The 25,073-nt window shown below is 38.0% G+C and overlaps 1 protein-coding gene across 2 annotated transcripts; it reads right to left on the bottom strand.

The window, feature by feature from the left end:
• Positions 1–130: 130 nt before the first annotated feature.
• On the bottom strand, positions 131–24,877 carry AKR1C8 (aldo-keto reductase family 1 member C8). 2 transcript variants are annotated; one of them, XM_015146378.3, is made up of 9 exons: positions 24,732–24,877; positions 9,057–9,224; positions 8,076–8,192; positions 6,994–7,071; positions 6,101–6,223; positions 4,822–4,931; positions 3,851–4,016; positions 1,900–1,982; positions 131–397 (listed from the first exon to the last, which is right to left on the bottom strand). In XM_015146378.3, exons 1-9 carry the CDS (start codon positions 24,819–24,821, stop codon positions 355–357), a joined length of 978 nt encoding a protein of 325 aa, XP_015001864.2. In that variant the 5' UTR covers positions 24,822–24,877; the 3' UTR covers positions 131–354. The 2 variants fall into 2 exon arrangements, with proteins under 2 accessions (XP_015001864.2, XP_077801785.1); XM_077945659.1 differs by lacking the exon at positions 8,076–8,192.
• Between the last annotated feature and the right edge of the window lie 196 nt (positions 24,878–25,073).

Here is a 25,073-nt window from a genome sequence, read left to right as displayed (position 1 = left end):
GAAGATTACCATTGACATAATATTTGGGTGGGGACACAGATCCAAACCATATCAGACCTTTTGTTTAGAAAAATCATGAAGGAAAATGTACCAAATGATAAGTATCCTGTAACGAAAGAACTACAGATCATTTTTGTTTTATATTCTTTATTCTTCTTTTTTAAAAAATTTATGGGTATTACTTTATCAGGAAAAACAAACATCTCCTGTTAAAGTCTTCATTTCATAAAAGAAAGGAAAGGCAAGCAACCTGCAACTTCAGATCCTACTTCCGGCTCCTCTATCAAATACAGAAATCCTCTCTATGTCACCTAAAAGGAGGAAATTGTGGTGGTAATGTTCAATAGCTCATGGTCAATATTCTTCAGAAAATGGAAAATAAGGGTGATTAGCAGCACTGAAAGAGAAAAAATAATATTAATTTAGTAACTTTTTTCCATTCTGTCAAAGAGTTTTTTCTGAAGATACACTTAGGATGGGCTAAAATTTCTGAATTTACCATTGAGTCCCTACTTGTACCTCGGCACACACAATTTAATCTATGGAGGGGATGAGATGCATCTCTAATACTCACACCTAAAAAACAATTATGTCTTACTTAAATATAATTATAAACATACCTGTTAGTTAGGAATTAAAATTACTGTTTGTTTTCCTTTTCATGTTCATTTTTCTTTTTCATAATTTGTTCTTTTTAATTGAGTGACATTAAAAAGTACCTTCTAAGCAGTTAAATGTGCCAGGAGTCATATTGACATAGGGCCACAGACAAGAGTAGGACAAGGCGTTCACAGTCTCATAAGGCAGATCACAGACTTATACTCAGCCTTCGGGTATAGAAAAGTTACTTCCTACATTTTTCTCATTGAAAATGTTTCTTCTCAGAATCCTGGTGTGATTTTATGTAAAGGAGAGGGATTCTTCAGATCTTTTTTGGAGACTGAGTCTTTATTCTGGCAACCAAAATTGTATTTCCCCTGTTTCTAAACTCTCCTCTAAACTCCTCTCTGTTTAGCCTTCTCTCTCCTTAGTCCTGAAATCCTGCAGTAGTTGAGCAAATGGAACATCACGTTTATAAATAAACCAGTCAAGGGATGTTGGGTTCCCCAGAGGTGGACTTCAGGTGGACAAAGATGACACTGGAGTAAGAGTCCTGCCTTGAGGATCCAGAGAAACTCCAAAGGATCTTATCTTGGTAAAGGCCATTGACACCTCAGTCACTAGCATTTGAAGGTCTATGACTCTCATAATTCATTTACCATTCAGCATGGTGAGATTATATAACTGAGGAAATGGGGGGTTGTGGTAGGTAAAGAAGGCCAAGAAAGACAGAAATATTGCAGAAATAGTTGGTATCCTGAAGAGGGAATACCACATTAAGGCTTCCCTAGGACATAGGCAACCTTTGCCTTCGGGGGCCCATCCTGCACTAATACTTAAATTATGTTTTCCATTACCATGATGCAAACACAAAGATAGAGCAGGATGGAGTCATTATTACATATGCATTATTATTGTATTCATTTTTCTTCTGATTTTAATATAAATTAAAGAGAACATTATGATGGACCCCCATAGGTTTGTAGGTACTACACACTGAGCCTTCTAGACTCACAGGCAGTGGGCCCTGAGTGCTAGACCCAGGCACAGATAGTAAGGGTATTCAAGAATTGGATTCACAATGGTGCAGACACTGGCAGTTTCACTTACAGACACATTTCTGCTGGGTCAGATATTGAGTCCTGGAGGAAACCTCTGGTCTGAGGGCTATAGGGCATCTCCTATTTTATCCCATGCTTGAATTTGGGCATGTCTTCCTGATAGGGGGAAGATTTGTTCCCCCATTTCCCTGCATACTACAGAAAACAGCCTGTGAAAGAATCTACAAGCATCACTTACAATTGTAACTTATCATATCGGAGATTTCTGTTGAGGCCATCAATGGCTTTCATGTCTTCTGGAGTCAACTCAAAGTCAAAAATCTGAAAGGAAGAAAACACTCACATTAACCCCTACCCAGGGCAGCGGCTTCTACATGGGAATACAAGGACTTTCCAGGAGGCAGAGGCGAGGACAGCATTAGGGGAAGCATTTTCATCTTCATTGGCTTCCAGATGCACTTGGCCTGAGACCTCTTCCACCTACATTCTGCCTCTTCTCCATCCCACCCCTCTCCTACTGAGCTCCACTTCTCAAAAGAAAGGTATGCACTCATCAATCTAAAATATTTGTTGAGAATTGCTTGAGACAGAAAAAGGAAATCCTTTATTTTAAAATAGAAAAGAAAGTGTGCAAAATAACTGCCACCTGGACACGTCCACACTTGGTCAGGCTTTTGTTTCCTCAGTTCCCCTGGAACTTGATCCATCCTTGGAATGAGAAAGCCTTAGAACACAGGAAACTCCCACTCAAGAATCTGTTTACCCCAGAAAAAGCATTTCTGGACAACTGTTCTACTTGCTCAACTCAGGACCCCTAAATACTGTCTATTTCTAGCTGTGTTTTATCTTCCTTATAAAAAATGCTTACTAATTGATCTTTGAGACACTTACATCTTATGTTCAAAGAGTTCTGCATTTTTAATAACTCTCTCTTACTTAAGTCAAGAGAGGTTCATTTGTGTCAACACATAGTCCCTGATGAGGAGTCCCTTAATAGTAAAACAGATATTTTTGGTAAAAAAAAAAAAAAAAAAAAAAAAAAAATACTAAGTTCATTATGTGATCCAGGAGACAATTCCACGAAAGACTCAGATACCTCTCCCTCTATCTATCTATCTAACGTGTTTATCTCTTTCTTTATATATATCTGTCCATTTTCTTTCTATCTACCAACACATTTATTCACAACTCTTTTTAAAAATGTACTTCAGAAGTTATATGGTTGTCAAGAGAGCAGGTATTAACATTTTGATTTGGATCAAAAAATAAAATGGATATTTTTTCTTTACGTTGTAACAATGAGATTTAGATTTACCGATTTAATTTTTCCACAAGTTAATATATTTAATCTATAACTTATTTTGAAATAAATACATTATATATGACTCAAATGTCATCTCTTATAAATATTAAACTCATAATAAAATTTGTAGCTGTCATTTTAAAATGAGAAACAGCTTACATATTTTTTCAAAATTCATGTGGGATTCAAAACAAAATAAGTTGGAGACCTGTGATTAATATAAGGTCCAGAGTGTATGTGGAGAAGGGTTTACAAAATAACTTCACTCATCAATTTCTTAGTTTGGTTAGTCTGTAACCTTATACCTAACTTCATACCTGCTAGGGTCACTGCCAGGGGAAAGGTAATAAAAGATAATCCAGAAGGAGTCATTGTATTTAGGTTCTCACAGTCCAGAGAGCACACTGAAGTCTTAGCAAATGATATAAAATTAATAAAGAAAAAACTCACTAACAGAGTCATGCCAGGGGCTTTTGTGGTGAAAACTGGGCTGGGGTGTCCCAGTAGTTTAACAGAGCAGCTAATTTTATTTGGGTTTGATTTTAAAATACAAATAGGTATTTGTAGGTAGAGAAAGTGAAGGAGAGGAATCAGGGTCCTTGAAGTTCATTACCATGTAGAATTCCTGAAAAGGATGAAAATAAGTGAATTGAAATTTGCCTAGTGTCACACAACTAGTAAGCGGCAAAGCCAGGCCTAGAGATGATAAACCTTAGGCCTGAGTTCAGTGCTCTCTTGTTCGATCCTTCCACACTGCCCTCCTCCCTTAGCACACAGTGGAGAGAAGCACAGGAATGAATGACACGTGTTGCATTTTCCCATGTAAGGGCGATAACCCAGACCAGCGTCCATGGCTCACTCTGGAGTGACTCTGCTCAACCTGTACCTGGAAGTTCTCTTTGATTCTCTTCTCAGAGAAGCTCTTGGCCAGGACCACAACTCCCCGCTGCAGCTGATAGCGCAGGGCGACCTGGCCTGGGCTGCGACTGTGTTTCTTAGCAATGGATTTTAAGATTGGCTCCTCCAAGAGATGTGGGGAGTCGGGATCCACCCTGTTGGGGTAGGAACAGACACAGATGTGAAGGATGCAAAACGGAAAATCTAGAGTGTGCTGCTCCCTTTCCCCAAATTCTCCAGAGAGTTGAGAGGAGTAGGCACAATACAATTTGATTTAAAACGGTCTCATAACTATTCATATGGATTCATTCATAAATGCAGTGAACTGAAAACAATAAAGCTGTCCATTAACAGGTGAATGCATAAACAAGTTATCCATACCCTGGAATAATATCCAGAAATAAAATGGAAAGAATTACAGATACTCACAACTACATGAATGCATCTCACAGACACAGTGAGCCAAAGAAGCCAGGTGCAAAACAGTGTGCATGATCTCTTTCATATGAAAATTTAGAGCACACAAAACTAATCTAAGGAGAAAAAAAATCAGAAAATAGTTTCCTAGCAATGAGAAGTTATTGTCTCAGAAGGAACAAAAAATAACGTTTTTGGGAGATAGTAAGTTTGTATACCACATTAGGGATGTGGGTTACAGAGTATGTCCATTTGCCAAAATAGTATAGCATTACAGCCTATGCAAGTTTTACCTAAAGATCACTTTAAAATTTATATGAGGAGTGGGATTGGGCATAAGTAGTCACATAGATGACACAGGAAGGAAAGAATGTTGGTGATATTTAAGCTCAGTGGTGATACATGGGAACAAACTACACCATTGCTTTTTGTTTTTAATCTTTGAACTTTTTAATAATAAAATTTTAGAACTTAGTTTTAATAGGAGTTTTTCAGCATCAACAGAATTCCCGCCATAGATTAGCTCTTTGATATTCTTATTACCACTGTGGGTCTCTTTGGGATCCCAGGGCACTGTAGGCGACTAGAACAATGTCCTTGGACTTGCAGAACTCCAGGAGTTTGCTCTGGTTGAGGTAAGGGTGACATTCCACCTGTAATTTTTCAAGACCAAAAGGTGTCACAATATATGAACCAACAATCACATGCAAATTTAAAATTGGCCGGAAGGCATGTGTAATACCACATTAATAGATGTACTATATTTTCATGTTGGCCCTTTTCCCCATGCACCTTCTGAAGCACCTTTAAATCCCATCGTTTGCCATACTGATACAGTAATTTTCTTATTCCTTTTCTATTTATGTTTGAAAATTATTAAAATACCTTGTGTCCCAATTATAGCCTCTAAAAGCCATTTTTAGTGAAAGAAACCAATATTTCTTAGAGGAAGGGCATATTCCAGTTCTGAGTGTGAAAGTTTCCATTTGAGCCTAGAAGAGCTTGCACTCTAGAAAGGAAAGAATAATGACAATGACGCATGCTGCCAAATGATCCAGGATCTTACTTGAAGAGGCTTCTGCTGGTCTAAATATGGAAATTTGAGCATCAAAAGACATAGTAATTATGATTAATGGAAAATGACATATTGGCTAAAATTCATAAATTCACATGGCATTAATCAAATGAGATGAAATCTGTAGCACTAAGCTTCAATTTGCAGGAAGCACAAAAGGAACATGTCAAAGTGTGTCACGTGGATCAATGAGTAAGCCATTAGTAAGTGATGTGGAAATTTTTACAGAACAAATGAATTAATTTCTTTCATAAAACTGAAACTTTCACTGGATTCCTGACACCACCCTCTCCTGGTTGTCTCCACCTGTCTGGCAGCTCCTGTTCAATCTCCTTGCCAGTGCCTCTCTGCCTCACCCTCTCCTGTGGATTTTCCTGCCTGTTCCTTTTCATTCATGAACTTTCCCTAGGAGAACAAATCCATGTCTGTGAGTTTAGTTACTATCCATAAAACAATGACTGCAAACATCTGTATCTCCTCCTGGACCACTCTCTGAGCTCCAGACCAGAGCTGCCACTTCCCAACTCAGCACCTCCACATGGCTGTCTCACAGGAACTTTCATCCCCTCTGAAGAATTGTGCTCTTCCACCCCACTCAAATTGCCTTTCTCTCGTATCTTCTATTTCTGAGAGAAAAGAACTCTCATCTACATAGATGACATCAAAGCAGAAACTTGGAGACATGATTAAGCAAGAAGTGTGTGAAGAGCAGAAAGTCAGAGAAGGCCCTGTGGGCTAAGGGCTCACCTGGTTGCAGGTGGGCTTGTACTTGAGCCCTGGCTTGTTGAGGATGAGTTCCAGCAGCTTATGATTGAAATTGGACACCCCGATAGACTTGGTTAAACCTGCGTCTTTGCACTTCTCCAGGGCCTGCGGAGGAAGGATATGGGTGGTAGACCTTTAGTGTAAATTTTTCTTTTCAATTGGCATTTGACTTTGTAAATGCTGGAAATCTGTTTTAACATATATAAATATTAGACTGAATTAAACAGTTTTATCACTTGAATATACAATTTGCTAATGCATTACTTTGCTATGCATATACGTTTGTCTCCTTGATTCTATTACATGCACACTTAGGACAGCAAGTAGACATATTTGTTGTCTCCCACTTATTTCAATGGTACCTATTTGGCTTGAGACATGCAATAGTTCCTTAACAAATTATACCAAAGTCATAAGAAAGGAAGACTCTCAGGTTTTCTGTTAGTAGACGGTTTTTTGCTACATCTATTCTAGAATGTTAAAAAAAAAATCAATCAAATGGGTTTTTCAAGGGCAGGTTCACCGTCCTGCACCTTCCACCCTCCTGCTGAGTCAGTCCGCAGCTGTCCCTCCTCCATGATGTGTTTCTATCCAAGGATAACACGCTGACCGCTCTTATAGGGCTCACATCCTCAACCTGATCTCAAGGCCAAAGGTGCTTCTGTGTCTAATTAGAACCTTAGAAGTTACAATTAAAATGAACCGTAGAGGCCATCTCATTCCACTCTCTCACTTCACAGATGAGAACACAGAGGCACAGAGGTCAGATGTGAGGTCAGACAACTGCTGGAACAAAATCTCATCTCTTCTGACCCCTCCTCCTGTGATTTCGACCTCACCACACAGTGCTGCCTGGTGTCTGCAGCAGAACATACCTCCCAAGTGTCACAAAGGTCCACAGTTTCTAAAATAATCTCCCCACTGGCATTCTTTGGCAGTAATTCTTCCCCAACCTGGAAAATAGAACAGAAGATAAAGAAGGATGTTTTCTATGGAACTCCCCTTTCTGGTGCCTAATGAGTTTGGTCAAACAACCTTCAAGAGTTTCAGGAGGCTGTGATTATTAATCTGAGTGTGCCTATTTGTGCCTGTGTGTGCATGCATGTGTGCATGTGTGTATATATATGTGTGGGTATGTGTGTAAATGTGTGTGTGTGTTTGCAGGCATGTGTGGATTATGTGTACATATGTGTATGTGTGTGCAAACAAAGACATGGGTTGAAAGAAAAAAATCATGAGTGACTGTCGCAAAACACCTTGCCCCAGTAACCTCCAGGCTCCATCCTCCACATGTCCCTACTCTTCACTAAGAATGAGGTCCCTATAGTTGGAATTCATTTTGTTTCCCAAGGACAAACTGATGTGGAGGACAGAGCTTAGTATAACCATTCAGTGTGTTTAGCCCCAGTTTATGCTTACCCAACTCAGATAGTAAGGACATCAGATGTGCTCAGCCAATGTCCCCTGTGATGAGAGGTTGGATCAGTGAAGCCCAAAGGAGCCCAGTTGTGCCACATGCACCATCACAGATATCTCTCTTTTGTTGGGCTGAGGGGTACATATGGGAGACCCTCCTGTTAAAGAGGTGGGGGTTCCTATTGTATCTCTGCAGTCTGTGGTAACTCAACATTCTTGAGGATCCTAACAGCTCAGGGCCTCCATTCAGGAACACAAGCACTGAGACAGGGCAATGCCCTCAACTATCTAGGGTGGAGGAAGTGAGATCATTGAATCTGAACCCCCCCTTAAGGCTGGGGGACAAGGATAGACAGAAAATCTTGATGGTAGAGCACTCAATGTGAAAGATACTCATGAAAGATTTGGATGTCCTATGCACCTCACTCAAATCTGCCTCTCTCTGGAAGAACCCAGGAAACCAAGCCAGAATGAGATAATTCAGGTGCTTATAACAATGATGAAACAGTCTTGGGCATAACAAGGAAAAACAAAAGCTGACCTTCATAGCAAATGGTACATGAATAATGAAGAGATCTACATAATCCAGTCCAAGTTTCTTCAGTGAACTTTCTAGGGCTGGGCGAACCAATTCTGGCCGAAGGAAAGTAGCCCAAAGCTGCAGTGACCAAAAGAAACGAAGTGGATTATAATTTTACACATTTGAGGACCAAAATTAAACTTCATGGTCAGATACTGAGATGTGAGTCTTAAAACACTGTAGTCTAAAGCTAAAAGAGTGGCACTAAATATATGTTACTCAGTATAAATCAGGTCCTTGATGGGACACTGAGATTTCCTTGAATGACTGCAATGTAAGAAAACTGAATAAAACTAACAAGGGGCAGGAAAATCAACTTCAGTGTATCAAGGGTTAGAGGAGTCATCCACCAAAATGAGTCAATAAATGGCAGGACAGAGAGAACAGAATCTCTTGTCCTGTATAATAAATTCCCAGGAAGAATTATTCTGAGAGACTCACATTCTAAAATTAAGTTTGTATCGATATAAACACACACAGGGTGCATCCCTGAAGACCTCAGCTCTGTTTACATTGGAAGCATGGATTTCCACCTAGGACAATTTTAGAAAGTTCAGAAAACTCAATGCTGATTTTAGAAAAAGTGTTTTCTTGTCTGGATCCCTTTTCTGAATAATATCTAACTTTACTTGCTACATCCTAAGATCTCCTGAAGGAGTGGACCCATAGTGGCTTGGTTAATCTGTACAACAGTTAAAGGAGATAAGTATTATTATTTCCATTTTATATATGAATACTGTCTGATGCTCAGAGACACTAAAGAACTGTGTTCCACCGTAACATATTTCAGAGTAAGCAAGTCATTTCTGTTTCTGTTTCTATAATGTGCCTTCCCAATATTAGGAGGTAAATAAACAATTCAACTTAGACCATATTTTCATTTCAAAATAACATATCTCAACTGGTAGTGGCCTCTGACCACTTCACACACAGAACTTTCACCTTGGTAGTGTAGAATATATCCTCTCTCTTGACAGTACCATCAGCAATCTTCTCCCAAATGGCCTGTCCAACCTCCTCCTCATTTTGGTATAAGTACGCTGAATCAATATGGCGGAAGCCTACGTCAATAGCCACTTTGGTGGCTTCAGCAGCCTGGCTTTTGGGAGTCTACAAGACAGGAGTAAGACGAGTTGTTGATCTGCCCGAACCAGAGAACATCAATGCATTTCCCCCAATAGCATTTTCACTGGTAGTTTCTGCTGGCCTCCTCCTCCAATTTTGATGGCATGGGTTTCAATGATAGACCTGTACTCTAAGGACATTGATTAAACTCCAGTATAACTTCTATTCCCAAATGAATTAGAGAAATCAGCTTCACCCTGGAGTATGGAAAAATTGTGTCTCATTCCATATCAATCAATTGTAGAAACTGAATATAACATATGTTAGACACACCTTATACTTACTGGATAAAATGGAAAATTATGCCATTGACAGCAACTGGCCCTGTCTGATGGCTGTTATAAATTCACTTCTCATGTTATAGTTCTTCCAAGATTAAGCACATTGTTCTCTCATTTTTAGAGCAATTCTTGCAAAGAAACCCCAAAGCTGCCCCTACCTCACTGTGACCAGAGTGTGACACTTTAAATTCCCTTCAGTGAACTGAGTGGATGGCTGAATAGTGTATTTCACTGAGAAGCACAATCTAGTCCCCATTATGACGTTATGACTCTGAGTTTTCCCTTCTCATTTCCTAATGTGTGGAATTGAGATAAAAAAGTTAGTCAGGGTGGGCTCTTGGTAAAACTCCTTTAAACAGAGAAATGGCCTGAAAAATCAGGCTGCAGACACAGATAAGGAAACTTACACAAATCTCTGGCCCATTCAGATAAAAGACCAAGGCCAACATAAAAACACATTTGTCCTTTATGCCTAAGACATACCAACAACTACACTAATAAGAGAACAAGACTCAACATAAAAACGCCTTTGTCCTTTAAACCTAAGACATGCCCACAACTACACTAGTAAGAGAACAAGACCCAACATAGAAATGCCTCTGTCCTTTGTATAACCAACAGGCTTCTAGAAAGTAGTCTCTTTTTCTTTCTGTGGATATGTACACTATGGGCTACAGTGGGTTCCAGTGGACACTTTTCTTTTTTGGACATGCTTTTGACTGTGAGCTGAGCCTCTAAGAATCATCACTACAGTGTCTGATTGCTCCTGGCCAAGGTTTTTGGTCAAGCTTTTACTTCAACTCTCTGTTAGTCTCAGACCAAGGTCCTGGACAAAACTTTCACTGCAGTCTCTGATTAGTCCTGGGCCTAGGTCCAAGGCAAAGCTGAGTAACACTTTCTGTAAGTCCGGTCAACACATTCCTTCCCTTCCCAGTTCAAAACACCCCAGACCCAACTTCAGAGTTGACAACCCATTCAGGTCCCCTCTCTACTACAGAGAGCTTTCTTCTTTCATTTATTAAACCTTCATTCTAACCTCACCTTTTGTGTCCACAATTTTGTTGGTGGTCGGTCAAACTTTGGATGATACCTCACAAGAGACTACTACATTTTTGATACATTGATGAGACTGTAACACATTTTTGGTGCATGGGTTGGGAATGGTATTAATGGGAAGGGTGAGCAGGAGACAACTTCCAAACTCTTTACTTTCATTTCAGATTTTTTTTTTTCTCTCAAGAGCAAACAAAACACTGGGCCCCCTGTCAGTGAATAGGGCAGCTGCCAGTCTTACAAGACTCAGGGGACAGGCTTCCTGGAGAGGACTTTGTCAATCCCTATCATCCTCAGGTGTTGGGAATGTTGACTCTGTTCCACTCCAGTTTTCTTTCATGGAAGACCTAGCTGTTGCATGCATGCAAACTTTCAGAGGTCCTAAGACAACAAAGTTTCTGACTGAGGCTACACCTCAATATTACCTGAAGGCGCCTGTACTAACTCCAGTTCCCAACAGCTTATCAGGGCTTTGGCACCAGAACTTATAGCCTTTCCTATTGCATTTTCTTTCTCTCTTTTCATGGCTGTCATGTCTTCTGTTCCTTCTTCGTAGACAATGTTATAGCATTTTTACAAGCTGTGAATATATTCTTGTTGGGTAAACTCAGCCAGTGTTGTAGTAATCAGGAATGTAATTCAAATAGGTACTGTTTTTGTGATTCCCTAGAAACAAGTGGAATTCAACATTTCTGTCTAAATTTTCACCTAATAAGGGTCTTTTTGTCCCTACTGATAGACATTCATGACACTGTATAGGGGGTCATTTCACCATGAGTGAATACCTTCCTCCCTCTCCATTTGGGTTGTCTTTCCTCCATGTAAAAATTCACCACTGCCCAATGTATTTTAACGGTTGCTTTATGAGACTAATTAATTTTTTTTCTACTGTGAGACATACAGGAACAGCCTATTATGCCTCTGACCTCTAACTTCTGCCTGCAAAAAAATTTGGAGTCAGAGTTTTTACCTAACATTTCAGACCCTACAACACCACCTAGGGGGATGGCATTTTTTTCTCCATGGGGAGCCTTGTCAGCCCTTTGCTCAAAACCTCTGGTTTCCCAATTCCTCTCTCTCCTATGTCCCTCTAACAGTGATCAAACTTCATACCCTATCTGTGAACAGAAATACACCACTTTCAACAATCAGAAAGAAACCTCCCTTGAGAAACAAATTCTAGCCTCAGTGCTGTCCCCATTAGAGGGAGGACAGTCATTCAATCCTCAGGTTCTTTTGAGACACCTGTTCTACATCCAGTTACACTGACATTTAAACAAAAAGGAGTACTTTATGTTTAATAGTCAATCAGTCCCATTCTCTAGAAATTCAATGCTTTACCAGCACCATAGCTAGAAAAGACAGAGATGAGGTTAAAACGCTCCCTTCATTAAAGGGTCTTACCCAAATCCAACTACTGTACAATGTCTCTCAGACACCTAGGGTTCCCCCAGGGAGGCTTATGGTCTAAGAAACCTAGAAAGACAGAGAACTAGTACTTCATACAGGTGAACATGACTACTCCTAACGACTAACTTGTTCAGATCTATGGGTGAAGGTCACATTTGCATCCATGGGTGACTCCTATAACAGTCACTGGGACCTGGAGGATGAGAGAAAAGAGGAAAAGGGAGACACTCTTTCTTTCTCTCCACCCTGGGTCACTCTAAAAAGAAGAAAGAGACTAAGGAACATCTTTTCTCCTCCCCTTTTCTAGATGAGTAACAAACCATCTTCAGCCTGCACTCTTCTCAAGTGCATTTTGAAGCATTGAGATTCCTTTGACCCTGAGACTGAAAAAAAGACTCAAATTCTTATACACAAGGACATGGCTTTCTTACCAACTCTAGGATGGACAGGCCTAGACTCCTGAGAAAAGTGTTAATTTTAACGCTATCCAACAACTAGATCTTTTCTGCAGACAGGAGAGGAAATGGTCTGAAGTTTCCTATGTACAAGCCTTCTTTGCCCTGAAAAACAACCCAGATCTTTGTAAGCATTATAAAATTGACCCTGCCCTCTTAACAGTTACATCAGACAAGCCCACAGTAGACAACTCCCCAAAGTCAGAGAAAAGAACCCCCAGAAAACCCTGAAATGCAACTCCCAGGTGTCCCAGCCCTTGTCCCCACTTCACAGAGCCTCTGTAGTCAGATAATCATCAATTCCTCCAGTTCTACCACCCAAACCCCCGAATCCACTACTATCCCTACAAGAAATGCCTGATAGTCACGGTACCACTACAGTTTAGATTCCTTTTTCATTACAAGACTTTAAACAAATAGAGGGAGACCTGGGCAAGTTATTTGATGACACTGACAGATATATAAAGGCTTTCCAAAATCTAACTTAAGTGTTTGATCTTACATAGAGAGATGTTACGTTACTCTTGAACCAAACCCTAACTACTGAGAAACAGAGAGCTCTGCAAACAACAAAGAGATTCAGAGATGAAAACATATCTCCTATAACTGGCTGAAAAAGAAAACCAGTAAAAAGGGGAAAGAGAATGAAAAAGAGACAAGATCCCCATTCCCGATAAGAAGGGAGACAACGTCCCTTGAAAACCATAATTAGAGTTCTAGTGATCCCATAGAGGTGTGAAAAAGAAAGCACTCTCTGATGTACATATTAAAAGACTTACAAAAAATCAGAACCAAATCTCTTAATTACTCTAAAATGTGCATGTTGAATCTAAAAACAGATGAAAATACCTCAGCCTTTATGGGAAGGCTGAGATAGACTTTAGTGAAACCCACCTCCCTATCTCCTGATTCAATTGATGGACAATGAATCTTAAAAGACAAATTCATTACTCAGACAACCACTGACATCAAAAGGAAACTACAAAAACAGGCCATAGGTCCAAATAACACCCTAGAGAAACTCCTGAAATTAACTACTTTAGTCTTTTACAATAGGGACCAAGAGGAGGGGGGCCAGGAGAAAGAGAGGAAACATACAAAAAAAAAGGACAGAGACTCGAGTGACCACATTACAGGCCTATAAAATCCAAGATCCCCAGGTACACCTACTAACTACTACCAGTACGACAAGTCAGGACACTTTAAAAAGAACTGTCAAAGCACAAAAAGTCATCTCAACCCTGTCCAACGTGTGGTGACCACTGGAAGGTGGACTGTCCCTGGAGACACAGGTCTCTGAGTCCAGGGCCAGTCTCCCAGATGGTCCAACAAGATTGATGGGTCCCAGGACTCAATTCCCCTACTCCAATGACTCAATCTGTCATCACTACCCAGGGGGCCCCAGGTGACGCTAACAATAAAAGGGGAAAAAAAGTAGATTTCGTTCAAAACTCTGAAGCCAGTCTCTCTATTCTCCTCTCCAGTCCAGGCCTCCCCTCCCCCCATAACACAACTCTTATGGGCGTCTCAGGAAAGACTTTAACCCAATATTTTTCTAAACCACTTAATTCTAATAGGGGGTGTAAGAATTAAAGAAAGAGGAAAAAAACACAAAAGAAACATGAAAAGGTGCCTTGCCAGTCTGGACAGATTTATTTTAGAGAAAACAAATCTGAGAGGTGCCTTCTGGCTGAGTTAGGTCAGAGGTTTGCTCTCTTTACAGACTAAGAGTTTTTAAGGATTCACAGTGGGAGAGTTGATCAGAGGCTTGGACTGCTTCTGTGTTTCTTTGTTGTGCTCATGTGGGAGGGAGAGTTGTGTGCCTGTTCCCATACATCTTTCTGCAGCTGCAGGCATATCCCAGGAGTCTGCTTTTAGCTTCCCTATCTTAGTGCACCTGAAGGGAAAGGAATTCACTTATTAAGGCCCACTGTTTTACTGGGGCCCGTTGTATGAGGGTGAAGTTTGGCAGTTACCCAAGAGACTCTCCCCCCACCTCTGCCTGTGTCTGAGCTGTCTTTTCTGTGTTTTACTGTCTGCTCTTTCTGGCTGCTTGTAGTAGAGAAGTGATTTCCTTGAAATGCATAAGGCTAGAAAGGGAGCTGGAATTTAAAGTGGTGGTGTTTGTCCGAGATGATGGTGCTCCTGTTCAATAATTCCAGACCCTATAGTTATAAAAGGACAAAGGGTGATGTGTTGTTTCTGGCTACTTCCTGCTGGGGGGCGGAGGAGAGTTTCTTGGTGTTGGATTGACTGCAGGAGCAACACAGTCTGTAGATGTTTCTGGGTAGTTGTCTATGAAATGGCCATGATTCTGTTAAAAAAACTTTTGAAAAAGATTAATTAAGCTGTGTAAAAACATTAGTTCTTTTTAGCAGCATTTCTTATTTGGCCTGATGGTTGAGACAGATGTAACATTTTTTTCTTAATGACAGTCAGAGGCACATATTTGGAAAGAGACATGTGTTATTTTTTTGTTAGTTATTATCCTCATAGCAGGAATAACAGTTACTAAGTAAAATGCTACGGTAACTGAGATTGTCTATCAGACATTCCATCCTGAGGGTACTACAGTATATAGTCCTACTAAATAGCAGAGTGAGTAAAGCAGTTCTCACAAGGGTATCATAGTAAATAATTTCCATTAAAAAGTTTTAATATTTAGCTTTAAAGGAGAGGTAGAAACAACAAAAAGTATTTGGTGAGGTAGGGTTGAGGCTGAGTAAGATGAGTAATTTTCACTTAGTTACTTACTTTTTATGATTTTCAGTTTAAGATTTCTTATTTGTTTACAGTGATATTTAGGACATTTTTTGGGCTGTCAGGGGTTGCTTCCTTAGCTTTCCAGGTTTTGACCTGAGTGTGATGTTATCTAGGATTTGATTCCTGTAACAGGCACCATCTTAATTACCCTGGGTTCCATGGACTCACTAGACATGGGGACAAAGGATTCCGGACACCCTTAGTTATTAGTTGTTGACACCAGCAGTGAAGAGATTTCCTCCTGTGACGGTCGGGGGACTTAGATGCAGTGCCTGCTGAAACATCTAGTTTTCCGTTTACAGGACTTTAAGAAAGGATAGCTTATTTTAGAAACTTGTAGCCGGAAAAAATAGAATTTAAAACAGTAGAAAATAATAAAAATTGAAAAACATTACACAACACTACAATTTAACAAGAGGTGTGCTATGGTTTTTGAAACATAATTTTCTCTCTTCAGTTTTCCATTTTTATTAAAAGACAAATTATGGTAGGATTGGTTTGCTTTATTATACTTGTCTTAATTATTTGCATACAGTGCAGCAAGAATAATTATTTGTTACATAGGCCTTTTAAATTGGCTTTTATGGAACTTTGTTCCATAGAAGGAATGTGAGATAAGGCCTTTTTAAACCCAACCCCATTCATGAATTTGTACCACTAAATACCTATTAGTTGGTGAATTTCTCTTCTCTTGAGATCACAAGATAACTTAGGGCTCCCAGCCTGCTAGAAAGTGACATTCTTTACTTACCACAGATCAGAAACCCTGTACAGGGACTCTGTAGACAAAATATGATGCCGGTTTTCCAAGGGCTTCATTGGCTTCATAAGTTAAGTTTGATTCCTTAAAGGAAAGCACACCATTTCAGTCAAAGCCTTGGTAAAATAACCAGTTTTTCTAATTGTGTCCTGTTACAAAAGAAAACAGATTCTTATTGCACTTATACAAATAACTATATTGCCATAACTTAAGAATACTCACAGATAGTTTCCAAATTTTGGAGACAATCAGGTAGAGTGAAACAAGTATGTTCCAAATTTTGTTTACGGGAGTAAACTAAATTGTTAAAAGTTGTTAATGGCTCAAAAGAAAAATTTCTTTGACTTTGAAAAGCAAAACAAAAGATTAGCAATATTTTAAGCAAAATGTTAAAAAGATTAGCTTCTTATTAATTTAATTTATGCAGCTAATTCCTGTCCTGTTCAACATTAACATTTTAGTTCTTTAAAAGTCCTGAACATTTTTCCTTTATTTTGATGTTACAATTCTCCAAAGTTATCAGAAACCTGCATTTAAGAGTACCTGTTGGAGCTTTATAGCTGATTATAAAACCACCTTTTGAAGAAGACCAAAGCAAGGCAACAATTGCTTATGGATAACAAAAAGTTTTAAGGTAGCCATAGTTTAAGACACAATTGACAAGGATATCTGTTACCTCTGTGGCACACAATAATTTTAACATAACAATTATAATTATTACTGATAAGATAGATACACTAAGGTACATGGGAATTATAGGCATTTCCTATAACTTTGGGACACATACAATATATTTATATAAATATAGCCCAAAGAAAGCTAAACACCATTTTATACTTGACAATGCTTTCTGCATGATTTTATACTAAATAAGCCAAACTTTACTTTTATATTAGTGTGCTATTAATTTTAAACTTAGTTTTTAATAAAACCTTGTATACATATTTACCCAATTTTAATGTCTGAGCATAAGGTAAGAGTTCTATAGACTCTTTTTAACCCTTTATAATTTTTGTTAAAGAGCAGGTTAGTGCTTTAAGAAAAAACCATTGTGCTTTTATTTTAATGCTCAATTTACAGAAAAACTGGATGATGCCCCTTTAACCTTAGCCAATACATTTACACACAGAATTTCCTTTACAATTAACCTCTCAAAACTTGCTTAAGCCTTAAAACAATTCTTCAACCTTTTAATGGAGATAAAAATCCACATTCTCATACCTCCTTAATAATCTTTTTACCAAAAGTATATTTTACTTTTCTTACACACCTTGCATATAAAACGTTTCTTCAATAGTTTTAAATACATGTTATGCTGTTAAGTTTTAGCAACCTTTACTTTTGTTGAAAACCTTCATAAGTTTGAGATTTTAATTCTGTACTAGGTGTAGAGCCTAGGACCCAGAGAGAAGTGCAGATAAGGTCTGACTTATTCCACCATTTAACTTCATGTGTCCTAGGTTTTACTTAGCTGCAAAGCAGGCAAGTTGTACAGCTAAGAGTTACAGTGGAATTTTATAAAGCATTTATGAGGCCTAATTACTTTTAAATTGTACAATGTTTCTTGCATAAAATCCCTTTTATAAAATTTTTCATGACCTTCACAGTCAATTTCTGATATGCATTAATTTTTGACTTGTAAACATTCCTTTCTTTAAACAACCAGTTAACTTACTTTAGGACAAGAATTTGCCATATACGATTTTTTAAATATAAATTATCTTTTTTTAAATATTAAAGATAACAGTTCTGGCCGGGCGCGGTGGCTCAAGCCTGTAATCCCAGCACTTTGGGAGGCCGAGACGGGCGGATCACAAGGTCAGGAGATCGAGACCATCCTGGCTAACACGGCGAAACCCCGTCTCTACTAAAAACACAAAAAATTAGCCGGGCGAGGTGGCGGCGCCTGTGGTCCCAGCTACTCGGGAGGCTGAGGCAGGAGAATGGCGGGAACCCGGGAGGCGGAGCTTGCAGTGAGCTGAGATCCGGCCACTGCACTCCAGCCTGGGCAACAGAGTGAGACTCTGTCTCAAAAAAAAAAAAAAAGATAACAGTTCTTTCCAAAAACAAACTTCCTTCATGTCTGTGGACTAGACTGCCTAGGGCCACAAGATGAAAAGTAAGGATATTTTAGCCAGGCATGGTGGCTCTCGCCTGTGATCCCAGCACTTTGGGAGGCCGAGGCGGGCAGATCATAAGGTCAGGGGATCGAGACCATCCTGGGTAACACAGTGAAACCCTATCTCTACTAAAAATACAAAAAAATTAGCCAGGCATGGTGGCAGGCGCCTGTAGTCCCAGCTACTTGGGAGGCTGAGGCAGGAGGATGGCGTGAGTGAACCCAGAAGGCAGAGCTTGCAGTGAGCCGAGATTGCGCCACTGCACTCCAGCCTGGGTGACAGAACAAGACTCCATCTCAAAAAAAAAAAAAAACCAGTAAGGATATTTTACTAAATAGTTTAAGATGTAGCTATTTTCATTAAATTAGTATTAATTTTTATTTATTAAAAAATACACAAACATTATTTTGTTTGGGCTGAGTTATAGTTTTGTAGCCTCTATGCCAAATTTTGACACCTTATAGTATTTGGCAGAGATAAGTATGAAATTGCTTAATAAATGCAAACAAAAATGTATGCTAGCAACTCTTAAGACATTTCTAATTTTACTGTACAAGTAAGTTTTAAAGATCAAAGTCACATGAACTCAAAGGTTCCACAGCTTTAACTTTTTCCTTAAAAATATTTAAGTGCTTATTTTCCTTAGGACAATTAATTAGAGCTCTTTTAATAGACATTGCACACATAACACACATATATCCACACAGACAACCAGAAGAAGATCTAGTAGTTATAAAATTTGCATTTGCTAATTTCCTGATTGGATAATTGGCCTCCAGATGAGGGCCTTTAAGAATAGGGCTAGGAAAACAATTTTTAGGGCCCAATAAGCAAGCATAGCTGGAAGACAAAGATTTCGAGAGATACTTATTTACCTTTAATTCCAGGGGCTCCATAAGGAAAAGAGAGAATTTTTCCAAAATGAGATTTGTGGCGACTTTTCTATTTTCCCAGGGAGTCCCAAGCTACCAGAAGTTATTTTAGGATTTTTTATTCATGCACTAAGAGTGGCAAGACAGAATGGAGAAAAGTAATTCAGTTAACTGGGAAAAAAACCTTTTTCCAGGAAAACAAGACTGAAGAGAAAAATATAAAAGACTTTTGAATATACTTACAACTTTGATCTGCAACAGATCAGACATGGAGAAAGGAACATGAATGCAAGCAATGCCTTTAACCCCAGCCACTTTTCAGAGAGAGAGAGAATGGCAGAGATGGTTTTTGAATGGGTAACAGGTGGAGACTGAGGAGGAGTGGGGTTTGGGACTGAAGGCTTGGAGGCAGGAGGCAAGAGCGTTAGGACAAGCGAGAAGCGGATGCAAAGGTGTAAGAATACAGAGGCGATTCACCCGAGAAGAAACTAGAAAACCTGAACACAACTATAAACAAATAGTGGTACAAACTTATACAGCCAAAAAAGACTTCAAGAAAAACTCCCCTAGAAAACCCAAAAGCCAGACATACCGACAAAATGATTGAAAAAAAAAAAAAATCCAGTCAGACTTTAGGCCTCTCTCCCTATACAAACCAATAAAAAGAATAATAAGCATCACTGTTGCTAGTTTCTGTAAAATTTTAATTAATGAAAAATAATTTTCTTAAAGAACACTCAACTAAAGGTTGAGATCGAAACTATAGGTATATTTAAAAGGCCTTTGTAGTTTTCTTAGATCTTGTTTTTCCGGAAAAGGTTTTATTCTCAGTCAACTAAATTACTTTCCTCCACTCTGTCTTACCACCCTTAATACATACATAAAAGGCCCTAAGATGACTTCTGATGACCTGGGACTCCTCTGGAAAAAAAATTTAAAACACCATATACACAGACACAACAAATTCCATTTTGAGAGAAATCTCTGTTTTCCTTGTGGAACCCAAAGAATTAGAGACAGGTAAATGCCTCTCAAAATCTATTTTTTCTTTCAACTACACCTATTTATTAGGTCCTAGAAACTGCATATTTTCCTAGCCCTTTTCTTAAAAATCTCCCTCCTGAGACCAATAATCCAATTAGAAGATTGACAAACAGAATATCTTACAACTACTAGATCTTCTTCTGTCTATATAGTCATATATATGTTAGGTATGTGATGTCTATAAAAAAAAAATTCTAATTAATTGACCTAAAAAAAGATTTTTGAAGGCAAATTAAAAGTTATAATGCTTCTTAGTTCACATGACTTTAATCTTTACAAAATTAAAAGTCTTAAAAAGTATTGGTAAAATACAAATGTCTTCAAGATATAAATATGTGGTATACATTATACAAGTCATATACTAAATTTACTAAATATTTTAAGATGGCAAACTACTTGTTTGACCTTTAAAAACTGTTTGACTTTCCTACTTCACAATTAATAAGACCTGAGGACATATAGTAATAACCACACCTCTAACTATACAAGAAAAAGTCAGGTTTTATGCCTAATACATCACTAAAACAACTTACCAGGTTTTACATTAAAGTTAAAAATTACTAAGAATTATGACATATAATTGAGACTATATAAATAAATTTACATACAAAGTATGTAAAAACAGTAAAAAGTGTTTTCAATAAAAAATTATAAAAAGACATAAAAATATAAATTTGGCCTAGGAATACACGGCTGTCTTAAAGAAAATAAAACTGAAAGATTAAACAGGTTGTGAAAAATTATAAAAATTTTACAAAACCACTCTATGTAAACCTATTAACTAAATTCAAAAATATTACTTTTTTTCATAAATTGAACATTGAAATAAAAACACAACAAGGTTTTCTTAATAAGCTAATCTACTCTTTAATAAAATGTATAAAGAATTATTAAAGGTTTATAAAGACCTCACCTCATGGTCAAATTGGTTATGATTAAATAGAATTATCTATAAAGTTTCATTAAAATTGGGATTGACATTAATAATAAACTAATAAAAGGGTGAAATTCGACTTTCTTTTGAACAAGATTTTCATGTCATAATAAAGACTAATAAAAAGTTTTTACTTTTTTAAATTTTTGAATCATCATTTTAACAAAGCAAATGACTTATGGTAATCTGAAATTTTATTTCATAATATCAAGTAGTTTTTAAACTCTAACATATTCAACAGGCTTCCGAAAATCAAGCTTGAGTTTCAAGATTGTCTTCCCTGACCCCTAATGTTTAACTACAGAAGGCCCCTAAAACAATTCCAAAAAAGTAAACAGGATCACTTGACATATTTAAATATGTGAGATTGCCAAAATGATATTTAATCTTCCTCAAGTTATATTTCAGTAAATATTAATATATGTTCCAAAATCATATAAAATGTCTAAATATATACTGTCAACCATAATTAAGGTTATTATGTTAAACTATTGTAAACCACAGAAATAACCAAATTACTTTGTCAATCATATTCTTAACTACAACTACCCTGGAAATTTTGTCATTCACATGCAATTGTTATCTTGTTTTAATCCTCTTCAAAAGATGATTCATAATCAACTATAAGACTTTAACAAATACTCTCAAATACAACTTTCTAATAACAAAAAACATATAAGACTCACAAAAAACTAGTGTTTATAAATATCAAACAGAACAAGAGTTAACCAAATAGACTAATAGAAAACTGAAGTAATCCTTTTTTTTACTTAAAAAATTACTGATCATCATTTTGTTTTTTTCAGAGTCAAAAAAACTTTTGAACTAACTACAACTTTTAACAGTTGAGTAACATATACTTCTGTGAACAAAATTTAAAACATATTTATTTATCTCTACCTGGTTCCTCTAAAATTCAGAAACTAATTATAAATATTCTAGACTTATAACAATACAATTGTTTACATCAGTACAATAAAAATCCATTTTCTTTTACAACAAGACACAATTTTTAAAAATGATTATTTTACCAAGACTTTGACTAGAAGGATATATTTCCCTTTGAAGAATCAAACTTAACTTCCAAAACCAATAAAAACCTCTTAGAAAAACTGGCCTCATACCTTGTCTATGCAGTTCCCAGAGTTCCTAACCTATAGTAAGTAAAGAATGTCACTTTCTAACAGGCCCAAGAACCCCATGTTCTTGAGACCTCAAAAAGAGAAGAATTTACCCAACTCATAAATATTTGAGAGTATAAACCCATGACTAGACTCAACTTTAAACTGAGGTCTTATCTGAGGTTACTTATGGAATAGAATTCCATCAAAACCAATTTTAAAACACTATATAAAAATAATTATTCTAAGGCCAGGCATGGTGGCTTATGCCTGTAATCTTAGCACTTTGGGAGGCCGAGGCGGGCAGATTTCCTGAGCTCAGGAGTTCGAGACCAGCCTGGGAAACATGGTGAAACCCTGTCTCTACTAAAATACAAAAAATTAGTCGGATGTGGCAGCATGCACCTGTAGTCCCAGCTACTTGGGAGACTGAGGCAGTAGAATTGCTTGAACCCGGGAGGCGGAGGTTGTAGTGAGTCAAGATCATGCCACTGCACTACAGCCTGGGCAACAGAGCGAGACTCTGTCTCAGAAAAAAATTTTTTTACTACTCTTTACACAAATAATCACCAAATATGAAACTAAAATTTATTTTACAAACAACTCAGTCCTATCCTATCATGATTTGTTTTTGACAAAAATAAGAACTGGAGAGAGAGAAATAGTGTGTCAAAACTTACCAGTTGTCATTAAATTCTAGTCTCACTAATTACTTTTAAATGTTTACCTACATTTTAGACTAACCCCACTTATTCTTATGAACCAACAATCTCTGACTACCACAAAAAATAAAAACAGAAAAAGATAAATAATATAAAATTTAGAACAATATTCTAGTTCTGAACAATTATCCTACAAATCCTACCAGGTCATAAGAATATATAGAATACCCATAATCCAGCAGTTTATTTGAGAAAAGAAGACCAAAAAAATTAACCAAAACCAAGCTCCATACACCAAAATCTTAACAGACATAACTATAACCACCAATTATCAGGATATGTCAACAACCTCAGAATTTTTAAACCATCCTTATCCCCCCTTGTTTCATTTTAATACATGTACTCTAATAGCCCAAATTATTTCTTCTCACCTAAAAACTATCAAACTCTAAATGATAATACTAATAACACCACACATAAACACATCTTTCTTCCAAAGACCATTAAACCAACCCCAAGAAGAACTCTAAGTACTATTCCCCACATGACACCACCATCAGACAAAAAACAGCCAGAAAAGTCAACACTCAATCTCCCTAACGACAATTAGGGACTCCACTCCTGAGGGTAAAACTGAGAGAAAAAACTTAAACGGTGAGCATGAGTTCCTGGTAAAACTCCTTTAAACAGAGAAACAGCCTAAAAAAATCAGACTACACACACAGATAAGGAAACTTACACAAACCTCCAGCTTACTCACATAAAAAAAAGAACAAGGCCCAACGTAAAAATGCCTTTGTCCTTTATGTCTAAGGCATACCAACAACTGCACTAATGTGAGCACAAGAACCAACAGAGAAACACATCTGTCTTTTGTATAACCAACAGACTTCTAGGAAAGTCTCTTTTCCTTTTGTGGGCTTGTACATGGTGGGCTCCGGTGGGCTCTGGTGGGCACTTTCCTTTCCTTTTGTGGACATATGGACTATGAGACGAGCCTTTATGAATCATCACTTCAGCATCTGACTGCTCCTGGGCCAAGGCCCTGGGCCAAGCTTTCACTTCAACTCCTGATTAGTCCTGGACCAAGGTGCTGGACCAAACTTTCACTTCAGTCTCTGACTTGTCCCAGACCAAGGTCCCAGGACAAGCTGAGTTACACTTTCTCCAAGACCCGTCGACAAATTCTTTTCTTTCCCAGTCCGTCAAAACCCTAGACCTGACCTCACAGTTAACTATCCATCCAGGTCCCCTCTCTACTCCAGAAAACTTCCTTCTTTCACTTATTAAACTTTCACTCCAACCTTACCCTTTGTGTCCACAATCCTTAATTTTCTCAGTCATAAGACAAAAAACTTCAGGTAATCCCTCAAAATGAAAGACTACTATATTTTTAATACATTGATGAGACTATGACAGAATCATAGTGGCTTCTTACATGGCAAAAAGTTTGGATGGTTGAAACTCTCTGGCAAATACTTCCAAGCTCCAATAACCTCACAGCAAAGCTGCCACTAAGTACTCACTTTGGCTTTTGATTCCTCCTGGGCCCTTGGCCCTTCACGTTTCTAAGCAAGAGTGAAGTGGCTCTGACCAGAGCAAAAGATGAGAACAGCCTGAACTTGAATTTTAAAAATGTAACAAATTTTGATGAGTACTTACCTAGGCCAGTTGTTAAGGAATTAAATAAAGTAATGCATGTAAAACACCTAAAATACATGGAAGGCATTTGATATATTAGGTAATATTGATACTTTTAATAGAAATAAAAATAATATACCCACAAAATTTTCAATCTCAGAATCCCCACAATCAATAACTTGTCATGCCACCTAATGCAAAAAAGATCTCTGTGACCTTGAGAGGAGCAAGTTAGAGACAGTTAAATGGAAGCTCAGATAAGCCCTTCCAAGCATCCACTGTCTACCAAGTGCAGGGCTGTTGCCTGATGACTGCAACAGCTAACCCTGCAAGTACAGCTAACCTAAGAAACTTCAGCCTCCTGGGGTCCACTTACATGATCAGGAGCATAAGTGCCAAATCCCAGCACTGGCATGAAGTGTCCATCATTCAGCCTCACAGAATAGCTTTGCTTCAGATCCGTCATTATGCCCAGCTAATCTGTCTTTCCACCATTTCCTCACTGACAGCCCAGCGGGAGACAAGGCTCCTGCGTTCTTTATTTGCACCAAATACAGGATGGGTGGGGTGGAGACGACAGTTGCCAATGATTTCGAAATGAAGCTGGAATCAGTCCAGTGCCTTTTCTCTGATTCTTCTGTGTCCCTGTGGGAGTATTTTACAGAAAACTCATTCGGAAATGCTGTGAATGTCAGAGGAATTTGATTTTCTCCTCCGT

Source organism: Macaca mulatta, chromosome 9 (assembly GCF_049350105.2).
Source record: "Macaca mulatta isolate MMU2019108-1 chromosome 9, T2T-MMU8v2.0, whole genome shotgun sequence".
Lineage (NCBI taxonomy): Eukaryota > Metazoa > Chordata > Mammalia > Primates > Cercopithecidae > Macaca > Macaca mulatta.
Note: the sequence above shows the minus strand (reverse complement) of the source record. Positions and strands in the feature narration are given on the sequence as shown.

Coding starts and splice junctions, on each gene's coding strand:
- AKR1C8 (XM_015146378.3), bottom strand. CDS start 24,821: ATGACGGATCTGAAGCAAAGCTATTCTGTGAGGCTGAATGATGGACAC. Junction 7,072..8,075: donor ATGTACCATTTGCTATGAAG/GTCAGCTTTTGT, acceptor TCTATTTTCCAG/GTTGGGGAAGAATTACTGCC. Junction 6,224..6,993: donor ACCTTTGTGACACTTGGGAG/GTATGTTCTGCT, acceptor CTTCCTCCGCAG/GCCCTGGAGAAGTGCAAAGA.